The sequence below is a fragment of the Thamnophis sirtalis genome, unplaced genomic scaffold (genome assembly GCF_051295495.1).
Source record: "Thamnophis sirtalis isolate CommonGarterSnake01/CBP01778 unplaced genomic scaffold, rThaSir2_p1.2 scaffold_4, whole genome shotgun sequence".
NCBI classification, from domain to species: domain Eukaryota; kingdom Metazoa; phylum Chordata; class Lepidosauria; order Squamata; family Natricidae; genus Thamnophis; species Thamnophis sirtalis.
Genome location: NW_028261384.1, coordinates 49,485,989 through 49,504,566, shown reverse-complemented (window position 1 = coordinate 49,504,566; position 18,578 = coordinate 49,485,989). Strand labels below are relative to the sequence as shown.

The 18,578-nt window shown below is 33.4% G+C and overlaps 1 protein-coding gene across 1 annotated transcript in view; it reads right to left on the bottom strand.

The window, feature by feature from the left end:
* ZCWPW2 (zinc finger CW-type and PWWP domain containing 2) overlaps positions 1–16,249 on the bottom strand; it is a 33,783-nt gene extending 17,534 nt beyond the window's left edge. The window contains exons 1-5 of the mRNA XM_014056767.2: positions 15,923–16,249; positions 14,804–14,963; positions 3,425–3,539; positions 2,801–2,859; positions 1,151–1,206 (exon numbers count right to left, since the gene is read on the bottom strand). Coding sequence (XP_013912242.2) covers positions 1,151–1,206; positions 2,801–2,859; positions 3,425–3,539; positions 14,804–14,963; positions 15,923–16,209 — 677 coding nt within the window. The 5' untranslated portion in view covers positions 16,210–16,249. The remainder of the gene's footprint in view (positions 1–1,150; positions 1,207–2,800; positions 2,860–3,424; positions 3,540–14,803; positions 14,964–15,922) is intronic.
* Positions 16,250–18,578: the final 2,329 nt, after the last annotated feature.

Sequence of the window (18,578 nt, the reverse complement as noted above, 5' to 3'; positions counted from 1 at the left end):
GAGAGAGAGAGAGAGGGAGAGAGAGACACACACACAGAGAGAGACACACAGAGAGAATGAGTGACACACACACATACACACAGAGTGACAGAGATGGGGGAGGGAGGAGAGAGAGAGAGACAAAGAGACACAGAGAGAGAGAGAGAGAGAGAGACAGACAGACACAGAGAGAATGACAGAGAGAGACAGAGAGGGAGGGAGGGAGAGAGAGACAAAGAGACACACACAGAGAAAGAGAGAAAGAGAGAGACAGACAGACACAGAGAGACAGAAAGAGAAAGAGAGAGAAAGAGAAAGAAAGGAAGAAAGAAAGAAAAAGAAAGAGAACTTACGACCACAATTGACCCCAAAATTTTGGTTGCTAAGCAAGAGCGTTGTTAAGTGAGCTTCACATTTGGCCATGCCCACCCAGTCACATGATCACCGAGCCACTCCCACAAAACAGGTCACACCTACAGAATAGCTTCTAAATTTTTTTTGAAATCCACCACTGAATTATGCTAACATCCCTGTATTATTTTCTTCTGTATAGCAATTCTTCAGTCTGGTCAACCAGGAAGTGGTTCATTAATACATTCACATGGCATGAACAGCAGGGACATTCATTGCCCAGCAATATACTAAGCCAAAGAACTTTTTGGAAGTTATAGAACTAAGATTTGAAGATAGATTCCTGGCATCCTGTAAAATCCTTTTGAAGAATGGAACATGATACAAGATGGAACAGTATGATATACTATGCTGGATGTAAACATTCTATCATGTTTAGTGTGCTTTTGAAATAAAGTGAGTGAAACCTAGAGATAGGGATTTTTAGCTATTGGATATGAATTTAATGTATATTAGATGCCATACTAAAATAGTGGATTCCTATGAATTTTAACAGTTTTTGATGGCTGATTTGATTTGCTGATACTGAAATATAGTGTTGATTTATTTATTTAATCACTTCATTGTAATATGTTGCATATCACACTAAACATTTTAATCACAGGGCAGGCTAAATATATTTAAATAAATAAAAGATATAGTTCTTATATCTTGGAAAAATCAAGATATATGAATTCACTATCCATATTTTTGTATCTTTCCTTGTCTAGTGAAAATCACAATATTTTAAGACCAATAGAGTATAACCAAAGAAACTTACTTTCTTCCATTTCTGCAGCTAATTTTCTTCCCACATTTTTTTGTATAACTTTTAATCTGAAAAATAGATAATTTTTGAATACACAGTATATTTAATGGCAGTCAACAGTTTCAGAAGTATATAGTTTACCTTTTTAATTTCAACAGCTGTTCCACCAATGATGTTATTTTTGATCATTTGTAAATCAGATTTGATGGGTAAGTTCATTCATTTTATTAAATTATATATTTCAGCCTTGTATTTTTCTTTTACATGTATTATAAAATAGGATGTTGGACAGGGGTGGGTTCTGGCAGGCACTACTGCTGGTTTGCTCATGTGTGTGCACCACGTGTGCGCACCACATGTGTGTGTGTACGCCTGATGCACACTGCATGGGCATGTGCGGTACAATTAAAATTGTTGTGTGCATGCGCAGAACCAAAAAACAAGATGGTGGAGATCCAATTCAGGGGCGTGGTAGACCTGGGTCGCTGCTGATTCCAGGGATCTAGGCCGCCAAACCATTACCATTTCGCCTGAACCTGTAGGAACCCATCACTGGTGTTGGAAGAATTTTTTTCTTTTCTCATGGTTAGATAATCACAATTTCTTGTATATCCAAACTACAACTTTGGTTAATTATAGTTGACATATGATTACCGTATTTTTTGGAATATAAGACGCACCTTTTTCCTCTCAAAAAAGAGGCTGAAAATCTGGGTGCGTCTTATACACTGAATATAGCATTTTTTGCCTGCAGAAACCCAGCCTCCTTCACCTAAATGACCCTGCAGAGCCTCTAGGAAGCTTTTAGAGAGCTTCTCGGGACTAGGGAGGGCAGAAATGAGCAAAAAACATCCCATTTTTTGCTCAATTTAATCCCCCAACCCCCAGGAACACTCTAAGTTTCCTAAAAACTATCCATGCCCCCCCCTTTTTTTACAAAAAAATGCACACATTTATTTGCTCATTCCCCCTCCCCCCCAGCACTCTGCAAGCTCCCTAAAGGCTATTCATGCCTTTTTGGGGGTAAAAACCGGGCCTATTTTCACAAAAAATGGGCCGTTTTGGGGAGGTTTGCAGGGTGCAAAAACTTTTTTTTTAAAAAAATTTCCTCTTCAAAACCTTCCTGTGTGTCTTATACACCAAAAAATACGATAATTTATAACTGAATTAGCTTATGTTAAATTAATTAAAAATCAGTTTGTCACAAGAATAATCAGATGATAAACTATGCAATAAAAGTTTTTGAAACTCTCTTGGCTATTTATATAGGAGATTAAATGAGCCTGAAGCTTCTGGCGTCTAATCTATATCACAGAAAAAATAGTGGAAATGATGTTCAAAGGCTATGCCATACCAGTTATAGTTACTATACTAAATATAGTATTTTTCTTCAGGTATTTATTCACTTTCCTCATCTAAAATCAAACAGGTTTCATTAAACTATTATGAAGCATAGAATAAAATGAATTAATTATATCCATTTTCATTCTAACATAAAATGCTTATAAAATTAGTAAGTTATTAAATTAATCAAACACACACATTTCTTATCAATACAAATTGATATAATAATACTGCCATTTAGAAAGAACAGCTAAAACAAATATTGCAAAGCAAGTCCGTATTCAGTTAAAATTGTAAGAATTTATATTTAAATCTTACCATTTTCCTACATTCTATTTTATCAGTTTTTCTTTTGGCTTCTTTGTCATTTAATGTATCTAAAAACCATTATAAGGATAATTAAGAAACATTTGAATCATAATGACTTACAAAAGATTTTATATGATTGTTTTTGATCTGTGCTAAATTCTTATGTTATAATAAAAGTATTATGGAAATAGGAATCTACAATGAAACTACTCAACTATCACATAGTGGGCTGTGATACCATGTTTGCTGGAGGAACATGGTCCAATTCAGAACTTTATTAATCTTACATGATAAATAGATCCTGATGTCTGTGGTAAGTACCCAAAGATATTTTATAGAGTATATTGATCATTACAGAGATATAGTTGTAGGAACTTGTATTTCATTAAAAGTTACATCCATCATGTACAATGTACTTAAGTGAATAACACGGATTATTCTGAGCTGAGTATTTATTTATTCTTTTATTTATGAAACTTCTATTGATTTGATGGAGAAATCATTGGTATCTAGCAGTATTAGTATTTTGTAAAGATACTATCATTAATTTATGCCACAATTCCTAGGAAAATATTTGCACAAATAAAAATTCGAATGTTTGTGTATAACAAATAAAAGGCCAGATAATTGTACCTTTTTTTGATAGGTAGCATATGTCAAGCCTTTGCTGAGTAGTACATGCAAGTAATTTGTTTGCCTCTTCAAATGCACTTTCATACCAGGTTTTTCTCTTCTTACATACCTCTGTCTAAGAAATATAAATATAAATATATATCCAGCTATATTAGTAATTTATATTATGTACATCATTATTTTTCTAAATTTCTCAGCATAAAATGCAAAAAAATAATTTTTTGCAATACATGTGTTAGTTACACATATAAACAACTACAGAAACAATGAACATGCAATTTAAGTTAAACTTCAAATTATTTTAATTTTAGAAAAAGGCATTATTTTAATTTGGGAAACTGTGGGTGGGGAGTAAAGAAAGAGTCAGAGACAGAGAACATGAGCTTGTGTAACAAATTTGAGGTGCTATTAAAGAAAAGCCCTTTTTCTTTTTAAAACAAAGGAAAGGATATTTGCTTTTTTTGGCTCAAACATAAAACTTACAGCATTTCTTGTAGATAGTAACTCTCTTTACAACTGGATCTTATGGTTAATAAGGTTAACATATTTACACAGTAGATTCTTAGGTCAGCTACAAACAATTCACTATAAAATATATCTACAGAAATTTATAGCAATAAAGTTTTTATAGAGATATAGGAAGTAATCCACTAATATGTCTATTTTTAATTTTGTATTATCTCTGGTCAGCTTGATAAACATTGATTTGTTTTGAATGAGTTACAAATACATTTTCTGAAGTGAAAACTGTGAAAAAAGAATGCCTAATGAGAAAGGGTTCAGCTTCCGATGACATATGGGAAATGATGAAAAATTCAATATAAGGAAATAGAATCTCTGTACAGTGTACTATATCATAATATTTCTTGAATGGTCAGAGCTTGTGTGAAACATTTTACAATGCAGTGCAGTACTTACACATCAAAAGATGTACTGCAACATGTAGTATATCTGAAATAAACATTTACTGTTTGTAAGTGTTCAGGTTCACAACCTAGACTACAAAGCTATTTAAGCTCAGAGCATTACAGAGCAGAAATGTCTTTAGTTTGTTGCTAGGCATTAACAGCTGAATCCAGTACTGAGCTACTACTTATGCAGAAATCAAAAATTATAATGGGTTAGAAGTTATTAATACTTCTATTTTTACCATCATGTTATCAACAGACTCTGGACTACAGTATACGAGTTTCAGTTAGATATTTCCCCTGTGGAAAGATATGGGGCCATATCAGTCTGTATGGAAAAAAATAGAATCCACACTTTTTAATATTTAATCTGGGAAATACAGAAAACAGAAGGTAACTTTAGCTATTGTATATGTTTTGACAATTGTTCCAGTTTTGAGCTAATTATATACTCACATTTTTTAATTACTACCCATCCAGTTATTGGTTATCTGAGCCAAAGTACATATGATTTAAACAAGTTTAATATTTACTTTGTGATATCAAATATTTCTAGTACAATTTATTTTATTTTTCTGACATTCAAGCCATAGTCAGGTGAATGCTGTTATTTTGTCTCATATTTATTCCTCTCAGTGAAATCTTCAGCAAAATTAAATATTAGCATTCCTTTAATTCATAAACTCCTTAATATTCCAGGTATTTTTTTAAATAGGGGAAACTAGCTGATATATTTGCTATGTAATGAATCAAACAAAAGGTAAAGCAACAAAAACAGGGGGGAAAAAATCACGTTTATAACCTCTCAACTAAAAAATATCAAGTGAAATTACAATAAATTGGAATGTTTTGTTAGATTTCTACTCTTGCTTCTATTTACATAATTTTGCATTGTTGTATGAATAATTTGAAAACAAACATATTAACTTTAATTCATTTGATTTTTAAAATAAATATGACCAATAAAAACACATTTACATTCTGAATCCTTACAAATGAAGTATTATGTTAGCGGACTTTCTTTGTTCTTCAACAATATCTGACAATATCTAACTTGCTCAATGAAGAAACTTAGAAATCTTTTAGATTTTGTTACATTAAAGTTATCTAATAAAGCAAGTTAAGATTATACAAAGATGCATTTATTTAAATGTCTTTACTTTGTAAGAGTTGTATTGTATACTTTTCTCCTTATTACAACACCTGCCTTGCTATTCTGGTACCTGACATACTGTCCAGCTTCTTGTTTTAAAATAATGTTTAATCTTAAATCTCTTTTAAGTTGGCAATATTTTTCTCCATCCACAGCTTTAGGAAAATAACATATTGAACTATAAACCTGTGTGTTATATGCATTTATCTAATAATATATGATTCACTGTGTCACACAAATGAAAAAGATTGGGTTAATACAATAGACTATGAGTCATCTAACTATAGCCAGGTGTGCTGTACAAAGTTTTGATAATTAGGATGAGTTGTGAGATTTTATATTTATTATTAGTGTGTGCTGCAGCATCACTTCTGTGAATAAGTTTTTAAAAAGTCTTGCACAGAAACTCCAAGTTCCGTGACTTTATATAATGCCTGCTTCTTTTATAATTATACCTAATGTAGTATGTTATCTACTGTAAGTAATAAAAGCACAGATCAATATTTTTCAGACTTCTCAATTATCAGCATTTCATATGTTACTGATATTTTAAAAAGTGCTAGCCTAGGGTTTCCTATGAAATAAATAACTTTAATACAGTTTTTTCAGGAAAATAATACCCGATTATCAAGGAAAATATCATTTATATTATCCAATTATTAAGTAATGAATAAATAACAATTCTCTTAAAACATATCAATGTTGGTTAGTGCTATGCTAACAAAATAAGGCAACTGCCAGTTTCAATCATTGCAAGATGTACTGGCCAAAATAAAAACAATTATTTCTTATTTCTAGTGATTTTGTAAAAAATCATATTGATTTTTGTGAAATATGCTAAATAGCAGCTGGCTTGAGTATCTTGATCTAGCGAGGAGGGGGGGGGGACTTGCTTTTGAAAGAAAGCTCTAGTGAACATTACATAGATAGAGCCATTGAGGACACATTAGTGCTTGAATAACTTCACAATAACTCTGTAAATAATGCACACTTTAAAATTATGATACAATTTTTGCAGACATCAAATCATTTTCAATATAATACTAGCATACAATAAGTTTCTAATAAAGAAGAAAAAAATATGGAACCTAGGTAACAGAAATTCAATTTATTAATCAAAGTCTGCCACCTTGTGGTGGAACATTATTATTCTGATGATGTTATACTAGTTTGGGTAATAAAACATTTGCAAGAAAACAACCAAGCTCAGATATAACCAAGGACCCTTTTTTGTTATCCTAAAATAATATGACTGGAACATAATAAAATATGTTATTTAGTTAAAATATATTAAGAGTAGAAATATAAAGCTGCTGAAAAATATTTTGTTCCATTAAAATTTTCATACAATAAAATGGCACTTTCCATAAATATCTGTTAAATTTCAGTTAAATTAAACATGAATTGCATTCTACCGCATGTTGCATAATTTCTTGGCTATTTACATAGGTGTTTTTCTTGGTACTATTTTGAATTTAAATTAACGATGCATCACTACAATGGATAAATCACTATTCGGGTCAATTCTATAAATATTTGTCATCCACATATTCACCAATATTAATTAATTAATATCTTTGAACATGCATAAATCTGCAGTTACTTGTTTTTTAGTCCAATTTAATTTTTTGGTCCTTCAATAGGAATGTTTAATTAATTGCAATTTATATCCCATCTATTTAAAAATTTGAGATACCTCATGAGCCATATACATGTTTCCTTAAAAAAAAAAATTAGCTCTTCGTGTTCTTGATCTGCTGCAGATTTTTACCATTGTGATGGTAATTGGTTCCTGCTCTGGCAGATTACTGTGGTCTGCTATCAGGTCCTGCAGCCAGTTTGCACTGGTGTTATGTGTTTTCTCTTTCTCCCATATGTTCTTCAAGTATTATTTCAGTTTCTGCTGTTCTTCCAGTACTGTTCAGTTTCTGACTCTACTGTTCTGCACTAAAGTTGGGAGTATACCTTGGATAGTTCTTTGGAAAACAGGGCATTCATCTTATTGGTTTCTGCATCTCTAAACAATGGGTGGAAACTAATCCAGAAGAAAAGCAACTAGAACTAAGGAGAAATTTCCTAACAGTGAAATCAATTAACTAGTGGAACGGCTTGTCTTCAGAAGTTGTGGGTGCTCCATCACTGGAGGCTTTTAAGAATAGACTGGAGAGCCACTTATCTGGAACGGTGCAGGGTCTCCTGCTTGGGCAGGGGATTGGACTCCAAGGCCCTTCTAATTCTGCTATTCTGTTATTCTCTAGTGTTTCTCCTTAACCTGGTAGCCAGTGCCTTTGTTTTGCAATTTTGAGAGCTTCAAATGGAGTCAGGTTCTTGGATTTTTTCGGTAGCCAAGCTTTCACTTCACTCACTTCTGTTTGAATTGCCTTAATCTTAACCACTAATGTCATTCTTCAGAGTGGATATATTGATAATGTAGGTATCAGCTAGGATTTGAACCCCAGTCTTCCCCATCAAAGACAGTTTTCTAACCACTATGCTATTTAGCTGCTACAACAGTGTATATATAAAATTTATTTAAAATTTCTTTTACTAAAATTGAAGAAAAATCACCCAATGTTTTTAATTAGACAATCCAACGTGACCCGTCAAAAGCGCGGACGGCAAAATCGCGATCGACAAAATCGCGCCTTTGACGTCATCACAGCGCGACGAAAAAGATCGAAAAATTCAAATAAAAATTAATAAAAATTAAATTAAAGCAAGCCGATTCACATAAAGGTAAGGGTTAGGGTTAGGGTTAGGGTAAGGGTTAGGGTTAGTTTTAGAGCGTTAGCGTTAGGATAAGGGTTAGCGTTAGGTTTTTCGTTACTTTAACGGTTAGGTTTAGGGTTAGGTTTAGGGTTAGGTTAAGAGTTAGGTTTAGGGTTAGGTTTAGGGTTAGGTTTGGGGGGCTTAGGGTAAGGTTTTCGCTTTATTTTTACATTTTTCGATCTTTTTCGTCGCGCTGTGATGACGTCACAGCGCGCTTTTGTCGAGCGCGATTTTGTCCTACGCGCTTTTGTGGTGGAACCCAATCCAAAGGTTCCTAGTACCTGAAAAAGAGTTAATAGGCAATTTCCAAAACTGATTATAAATGGAAATACGTGAATCCTGTGCCCATAAAGGTGCTGAAAATATTTGAGTGAAAATGGCATTTCTTCATCTCCCAGACCAATCAGAGACTTCTGTCTTGCAGTCTCCTGATGAAAAGCAACTGCCTGGAGAACTTGTAGTCAATTTCAGTATTAGAAAATCAGATATATTAAAGGATATTTGTAAGCATCCAACGGTGCAGGGTCTCCTGCTTGGGCAGGGGATTGGACTCCAAGGCCCTTCCAATTCTGCTATTCTGTTATTCTCTAGTGTTTCTCCTTAACCTGGTAGCCAGTGCTGTAAGCCTTTGTTTTGCAATTTTGAGGGCTTCAAATGGAGTCAGGTTCTTGGATTTTAATTTTAAGTTAATTTTAAGAGTGTCTTCTATTATAAATAGTGTCTTCTGAAAATATTATGGAAGAGAAACAAGTTTCATCAGACAAGACTGAGACTGACCTAAAAGTGGGTTTAAAAATGACAAGCTATAAAAATGATAGGGAAAAAGCTGTTACATTGATTATAAATGTCTTAACTATTAAATGGCTGATGTGTTAACTATTAAAAGAAATAACAAACAAAAGATGAATAACTTTTCTATATTAAATTTAAAAAGGACACATTGAATTTAAAGAATTTTGTGACAGGAGAAAATGAAAAGAAATAAAGTTCTAGGGTTATTTGAAGGAATTATAGATTAAGGTTGTTAAAAATAAATGGAAGAAGTGTAAGATTGGTTTATTTGATCAAGGTTAAAATAGATTCATTGTTATCTCTGGTAACCTTCAATGGACATTTGCTGATCAGACTTTAAGGACTTGATTATAGGTAAGTAATGAGATATGACGAGAAGAGATAATTTGTTGTAGTTTAAGAAAAAATAAAATGCATAGAATTGTATACTTATTGTGATGAAAGGGGAAGTCAATTTTTCTATTCTTTTGTTTTTCTGTACTACATATTGGTCCTTAGCCCCATTAATTAAAGTATATAAAGCTAAGATTACCCATATGCTTTTGTATGGAACAGAAGTTTGGGATCTATATTCGACCACAGCATTAGAACAAACACAGTCCCAGCACTTGAGATGTATTTGGGATGTAGACCTAAGGACACCTGCTGCAGAGCTGAATTGGGATTTATGCAATTCATGTGCTATCCAAAATTAGAGCATATAACTACTGGCACAAAATTAACAAAATGGAAACTGATAGACTCCCAAGTTATGCTTATAGAGCAGATAAAATCACAATCACAAATCTCTTGGATCACTAAACTGATACATTTTGTAAGTGGCTGTGACCCTCCTGTCTCTTGTGTAACAGGGAAACAAGCTAAAAAAAGAGCGGCCCAAAGAATTAAAGATATAGAAGTGCAAAATGATATAGCTATCCTTAGTAAGGTTGGTAACTTGAAATGGCTGAACAAATACAAGTATACTTTTAAAATAGACAGCTATTTAAAGTTACAAGTTTTAAAGTTACAACTGCTAAAATATCTTAGGGAGATATTTATGCGAGTTTTACACAAGGGTCAGATACAGGAGATTCCATTCTATACCCTATAATGGACGTTTAGACACACAAGATTGGGAATAACAGCTTACTAGCTACAGTATATGACTTTAACTTGCAGAGCATATACTTAATGTGAGGTTTTAAATGGCCAGGTCTAAAGGTTTCCCTTTAAGCAAATATTTTATAAAGCAAGCAATATTATGAAATGCTAAAATTATATTTGTTAATGTTTCACTGAATATGTGAGTTTAAAAAGAGCATCAGAAATAAACAGAAACCTCAGACAAGAGATTGGGAGCAATGGCAGAGTAGGTAAAATGTAAAGAAGAATATACAAGATAATCACATTTCATTGTGATCAGCATGCATCTGTTGCTTCTGTGGTTAGATAATTGTCATTGCAAGACAGTTCATGTCTCTAAAATAAAAGAGAAAGAAGCAGCAAAAATAAAACAAAACAACAAAAAACAAACGAACAAAGCAGCCTGGCAATTTGAATATCAGTTCATTCTCTGCCTAAGATGGGGAGTATTACCATATTTTTCAGAATACAAGATGCACCGGAGTATAAGACGCACCAAGGTTTTGAAGAGGAAATTTTTTTTAAATTTTTTTTACATTCTGCCAACCTCCCAAAAATGGGCTGTTTTTTTGCAAAAACGGGCCTGTTTTTTTCCTTAAAAAAAGGGGGGGCATGAATAGCCCTTAGGAGGCTTGTAGAATGTTCCTGGAGTGGGGGGTGGGGGCAAAAAAAATGGCCTGTTTTTCGCAAAAACGGCCCTGTTTTTCGCAAAAATTGGCCTGTTTTTATCAAAAAAAGGACACTAGGAAGCTTATAGAGTGCTCCAGGGGGATGGGGGGGGCAAAATTGAGCAAAAAACGGCCCATTTTTTGCTCATTTCTGCCCTCCCCAGCCCCCAGGAGCTCTCTGAAAGCCTCCTACAAGCTATGCACGGCTATTTGGTGAAGGGATCGGGTTTCAGGAGGCAAAAAAATGCTGTATTCAGTGTATAAGACGCACCCAGATTTTCAGCCTCTTTTCTGAGGGAAAAAAGTGCATCTTATACTCCAAAAATACGGTAATTTCCTGGCAAATATATGAATAAACAAAACAGCAAAAAAGTAACATTTTAAAATATTTTATTCTAGCTCATTTCCTGATGATGAAAAAACAAGGTTTTTCATTTATTTTCCCCTGTCTCCCCATTCCAACTTTGATACAGTTCAGCCAGCTTACTTGATCTAAATTAATATATGAACAGAAAGAGATACAGAGAAGGAAAGGCACATATCAACAGTTCAGTAGTGGGATTCAAATAATTTAACAACCGGTTCTCTGCCCTAATGACCAGCTGGGTAGGCGTGGCTCAGTGGTCATGTGACCATGTGGGTGTAGCCAACTCAAAGTCACTCACGTCGATGGGTGTTTTGCTTTAGCTGTTACAATGTAATAAGGGTTAACCAGAGAGGCAGTTTCTGTAAGCAGGGCAATAAAGATTAGGCTAGAAACAACAACAGAATGTTTCCTTCCTGCCTGCCTTACAGGATTAGCCCTGTAAAAGTGGAAAAAACCAAAAGGAGATTTCTTCCAACAACCTATTCTCCAAACTGCTTAGAAAGTTAACAGGTTCTCCTGAATAGGTGCAAACTGGCTGAATCCCACCACTGCAACAGTTAAACAGCCCACATCAAATAGGGTGTTGTTTTTTTTAATACTGAGAGATGCTGCATCCCAGAAGTGTCCAGCATTTTCTGTGGCGTTCAAGCTACTCCAGTATCCTTATATATGGGAGATACTGTGTTGTCTTCAATGTTGAAATAAAATTCAATGTTCAGCCAAATTCTGTACACATTGTAGTATTAGAACAAAGCCAACTTTTCTGCCCCTAAGATAGGAAGAACTTTTTCAACTGTAGCTGAACCTGAAGTTCTAGAAGTTGGCTATTTCTATTTTAAATGTTCTCCTGAAAATGTCATATATTTATTATATTCATGACTATTAGCCAGTAGAGTTCAATTAAGCTGGTACAGTTGAAGCTAAACAATTTTTTCCCATACATTCTGAAAATTGAAAAGATTCTAGTATATGGAAGAAACAACAATAAATACAAATATATTTTGTAAATCAATTTCAATATTTTTCTGTATTTCCATTAATAAAATGGAAAGTGGCTGAGAAATCAATTCTAAAGCTTATAACGATTGGCCCTGAATTTGATAAAAGAAGGAAGTAGTAGTCTTGCAATGTTGCATAACAAGAAAATGAGGCTAAGAAGAGAAGGAAAGAAAGAATAAAAGATGACATTGTTCAAAAGATCAGAGAGGATAAAAAACCATTTATTGATAGGCAGACATGGCAGAAATAAGATGAGATTTAAGGGCACTTCTCAAATTACTAAGTGATTGACAGGAGATTTAGCTACAGAAAAGATAATCCAATAAAAGGAAAAACCTTTATTGAACTAAAGGGAAAAAGCATTAAAGATTTGAGCAGCTTTTCTATGCCACCAAAACTAATACACAATTTTGATAACATAGAAAAGGTTATAGAACTTGACATTCACTCTTTAAAAACTGCTTCTGAATGTTGAATATTAAAAAGGTGAAAGAACATCATAGTTCAACTGCTAAACATTAGTATGCAACTAACTTCATAACACTACTCTGCTTTCTCAAAAGGCATTGGATGGAAGCTACAATCAAAATGTTCTCAGAAGTCGTGCAAATATCTATATAAATTAATTTAGGATTATCAAGGTTTAAATTCCAAAAAAATTACTTTTCAGAACCATATTGACTTTGACATTACATTTATTTAAGGAACAATCTCCAAAGAAAGTTGTGGTTGATCTAGTCAAATATTACTAGATTAACATTTTTATTCAAATATTTATTTATTTTATTTTTGCTTTAATTTATATTTTTTTCCATATCAAATATGATTTAATTTTGGAAGAGAAGGTGTACTTCTTTTCCATTATCAAAAGCTGGTTAGGGGCAGAATGGAGGGTGTCCCCATCTCTGAAATGCACCACTTTATGGGTGTAGTACCAGTCATGACTTTAGAGCAAAAATAGGGATATGACTTGTTATCCATGAATTTCAACTGTGGAAGGTTCAGAAAACAAGCACACCCAGAAGAACTTGCTCTAACTTTATTGTAAGGCGACATTAACAGTATCATCCAAGTCTGAAAAATACATCTCTCTTCTTCACCCTTATAGTCCAAGAAACTAGGGAGACGATCTTTTCTCTGATATTTTTATCCCACATTCTCATTGCTGCTTGTCTGACTGTTGTTTAGTCTATGGCTCTTCCACCTGTCTCCCTTGTAATTTCTACATACAATTACAATGACTCTCTGGTGGTCTTTAGGGACATTGTGCCAGACATACTGTAATTTATAACTAGATGTGAAATTCCCTTTGTGAGATTGGTCATAGGCCATAGTCTACTGTTTGTTTGTTTACCTTCCTTTCTTTAGCATAAAGCCATTCCTGCCAGAGTACCTTGAATCTGTGGCCAATGTGACAATTGAAAACCATCACCTCTGTGAGGGATATGGGCTGCTTAAAAATGTGGTAGATAAAATAAATAACATTTGTTGATGGAGTTCCCCAGACTTATGTTGCTGAGACACTTAAACCTGGTTTCATTGGACCTGGATTCAGAGGTTGCTTGAAATTCATGGCCACCATGACAATTGTGGATCTGATCTAATTTATTAATGGTCCAACTTACAATGGAAATCACTCACTAAATCTGGTTTTGTCCTGGGGCAATGGCAGAGTGATTTGGCTTTGGAGGAAGTTAACATCATTCCTTTGGTGATTCCTCTCATTCCAGGAAGAAGGGAATAAAATCCAGAGGGCAAAAGGGGAGCAAAGTTTAAATAGTTTGGTTGGGAGTTAAGAAGGATCCTCTGTAGCAGTTCTCAGATTATACCTACAGTATGGTGGTGCAAATAGTTGCTTTACTTTGGCAAAAATTCTGTCTACAGATTGAGAACAGTAAAAGAAACTTTTCAGAAGTACTGTAATTCTATATGTCCTTTTGGTTCTTGGGCCTAACAATTCCCTTTGCCATAACTTCCAATGGAGCTTCAGTATATATTAAGCATATAAATTGAATAAGGGGAGAGTATATAATCTTGTCTGATTCTTTTCGCAACTTTGAGCCAACCTATTTCATCATGTTCCTTCCAACTTGTGATTTTCTATCCTATGTACAGATTTTTCATGAATACAATGAGTTGTTTTGAGTTTCCTATTTTTCATAAGCATATCACACTACTTGACAGTATAATTGAAGGCCTTTCTTTAATCAATGAAGGACATATTGACCTCTTTTTAGTATCATTTCTTAATTATGCAGTATGCAACAGCAATAATGCTATTTTCGCCTTTTCTAAAACCACCCTAAATATATAGCACAACTCTTTCATGTATGACTCTAATCTGCTCTGGATTATCCTAAGAATTATTTATCTAGCACATGAAGAATTTATTGAATGGTGAGTCAAGATTCCTTGGGACCCAAACCACTAACATTAATTTATTATCAGTTTTTAGTAAATGACAGACACACAAACCAAACTGATAATTCATAGCTTGTTAGTACATCAATAGTGTGGCTTTTTAAGCAAAAAGATAAGAGGCAGCCTATGAATTTAAACAATTTAATGATTTAACTAGAGGTTTTTTTTAAATCCTACCTTAAATGAACTAGGATAAGGATCAATGTATTTTATGGCAGCCCAACTCCTGGAATGGGGATTCCCCAGAAACTCCACATGATGACTTTCAACATCTCCATTAAAATCATATTTCACATACTGTCCATCAATTGGATCAGGAGAAAGAATGGCAGGCCATCTTAAAATAAAATATTTTCAAAAATAAGTCCAGAGAAAAATAAAACATATGGCTCTATGCTATATTGAGGAAGTAACATGTTTGGAGACATATCAACAAGATACTTATTGAGTAACCATTATAGCAATTGTAAGTAAGAGAGAAAAAGCAGACAGAAGGTAATAGGAAATGAAAGAGACCATCCTGTGCTTATAAAACCTTGCTAAGAATGGAAGATGAGTAGTTTTTCAGAATATAAAGTGGTTACTGTTTCTAACATACACTTTCCTACTGAAACCAACTGGGAACTCTAATTAGTGGATTCAGAGGATACACAGACCCACTATCTTGTGCTCCACTTTCATGGGCTTGCACTGACTTCTGTGATGGACTCTCTGAATTGCATTCACCCTATGAATTTGCATATTAAGACTGCTGTTAATTTGACCTTTTGTCAGAAATCCCAAAATGATATAACTATATTTCCTATATTTCCCATGTTTTTTCAACAAATGTAGAGGCAATATTTATGTTTATCAAAAATATTTTCTTTTACTAACCACAATTCTTTTTCATAAATATATTGTTCTGACATATTTTGGTTTATAGTAATATCAATACCACCTAGACTTATATACCACTTCATAGTACTTTATAGCCCTCTCCAAGCAGTTTAAAGAGTCAGAATATTGGCCCCAACAATATAGGTCTTCATTTTACCAACTTCAGAAGGATGGAAGGCTGAGTCAATCTTGAGCTGGTCAGAACTGAACTCCTGACAGTGAGCAGTGAATTAGTTTGCAATACTGCATTCTAATCACTGTGCCACCACGGTTTATATTACAAATTATTGGAGAACTGTAATGGAAGCTAAATAGAAAATCATTATGTTCCCTAAGGTTTAAGAACATTTGTAATCTTTATCACAACATTTTTTTTAAAATTATCTGTAATTAATGCTTAACTTATTAAAACCTTACCTTGGCCATGTTTTCATTTTTGCCAGAACCAAGCTTCCTAATTGAAACTTTGAATAAATAAATTTTAATCCATGTTTTTGAAATTGAGACTCCTTGGGAAAATATTCTTCAGCAACAGAACATTTATTAAACTGTGGATCAATATTCATATAGCAGTACCATGGTGCATTAGAATCAATATTTCCTACATCATTTTGCAGTAACAGTCTCCATTTTAAACAGCTCCTGTTCTCACATTGTATCCACACTTTACCTATGTAAAAATTATTTTCTTTTACAGAATCCATATAACAGTTCTTTACTCTTCTAGTTTGTAGAATATTTGTTCCCTCTGAAACATAAAAACAAAAAACTATATTAAACATAAATCAAATTTTCATGAAAATTGTATTTCTGTAAAAACTCTGTTAATAATAATAAAACACTAGCTACTCTCAAAAATAAGTATAGTTAACTTTTACAGCTTGAGAAAAATACAGTGGCTATATGGGTAAAAATTATACTTAATTTATGAAAACATGTACAGGTAGCTCTCAATTATAACTTAGTATAAGCAATACAGACAGTTCTCATGTACAGGTAGTTCTCAACTATAATTTACAATCCACAATTATGTGGATTATGATTGTAAATTATTGCAGGAATTAGATAAGTTACCATTTTTAACACCTTTCCTGTGGCAATCATTAAGCATGAAGAGGCGAATCTTTAGGAATGGAGATTTTGTATCCATTCAGAAAGACTGGGCCACTCTATTCATAAGCAAAGGGAAACTAGAAACTCCAAATAAGCAACACAATAGGAAAGGAGCCAAATCTGACAAGATTAGCTCAAACAAAACACCTAGGATTTGCTTTTCCCCTTTTGCCTATAGAGCCAGCTGTGATTCCATAGGAATCTGGCAACAGCCATTAAAATATTAAATGGCATATTCTTGCACAGGAACAGCCATCTCAATCACAAAGCCTCAAAGCATGCATAAAAGCCCACCTACTCTGAACCCCATTTTGTCAGCTACCCTAGAAACATGCTGCTGTCATTGAAATTTCTGGCTATCAAATAAACAGAGACCTTCTTTCCTGCAGCCTGCCTCTACTTTATTTCAGTGTCTTTCTCTCAGCTTGGAATTGGACTTGGTTTTTCTTCCAACGCTATCCTGAGCTATTTCAACTTCTATAATGAGAAAAATCCTCACACAAGGGAACAAAATAAAAAGAGAATTTGAAAACTAAGAATATTGGAATTTAATAGACTAGCCTTCTGTACAGAAAAAGTAGAAATTTACAGAATAATGTTGCTCTGATGCCTACTGTCTTGACTGTGTTTCTTAGAAGGAGCTGTCAAAAATGAAGCCATTATTTTCCTTGCTAGGGTGACTGATACTCTGAGCCCAGGAAGAAAGTTTTAGGCAATAGTTCTTTCTAATAAGAAAAAGACACATTGACTCTATAGCTAAGGTGGCTTCATTCAATTCAGGAATGATTCAGATATCTCCTGTAGAGCAATCTCAGGTTACCAGCTTCAGGCTAAAGATACAACTTACTAATGATACCTGCTTCCTACTGTTTCTTCCCTAACCTGTTAGTTGCACCATCTTTTTACCGCAGCTCACTGCTTTTTTACTAAATTTTATTGCACATGATTTTACAGTGGTACTAGATTTTCTACATTACTTTAAATGCAATGCAAATAAATCACATGGCATCTATGACAAATGTCTGTTCGTCCTTATACAAATCAAGCATGGAATGGAATAGAATAGACTAATTCTTTATTGGCCATGCGTGATTGGACAAACCAGGAATTAAAGATGAATAATATCCATACATTTTAGTTTGATATCCTATGAATAGTATTGTTTTCTACCTTTACATTTTGGCAAAAAATAATTTTTTGCTTTAAAATATTTTGGTTCATTGGAATGTGACTATATTTTTGTACAAAATTCATCTTTATTTATTTTGACCTTAGATTACTTCCTGCAATTAATATCAGCTTCTGAAAGTTCAGTGATGAAATCATAACATGTATTTATGAATACATGTATGAATGCATGTAGGTATGTGTATTATGTGACATATACATATCTTATATATCTCAGAATGAATTATATATCTCAGAATGTCATATACATTACACTATATTATTCTGACATATATGTTCACATGTAATGTTGATGCATATTGTTTTATATATTTTAAACTTATCTGGAAAGATTTAATTCTAAAATGAAGCCTACAGATTATATTAAATAAATTGATGTTTGTCCATATGTAGTTTTCTATAATTTAACATCTTCAACAAAAACTCTTTTCCCACTTCTTTCTCAATTGGAAAGTGTTTGATATTGCTTGAATTGTGAAATGATTTCCCAAACATGTAAAAGCTATCTTTGTAACATTTTAATTCCAACCATATACAACACTTTAATCTAAAAGTTGTACTGATGACCAATTTTAAGCCAATGATTTATATAGGCGAAGAATAGATGGGCAATTGCAATCTTTCAAGCTTCCAAATGTCATCAGCCTTAAAAACAGATGCAAAATATACAATTTTTAGTAATAATATTGCCTCAGAATTATTTATTGTTTTTCCTCTTTTTAGGTTAATTTTTGTTTTTTGATCAATTATTGTAGATGTAGTTGTTGAGGGA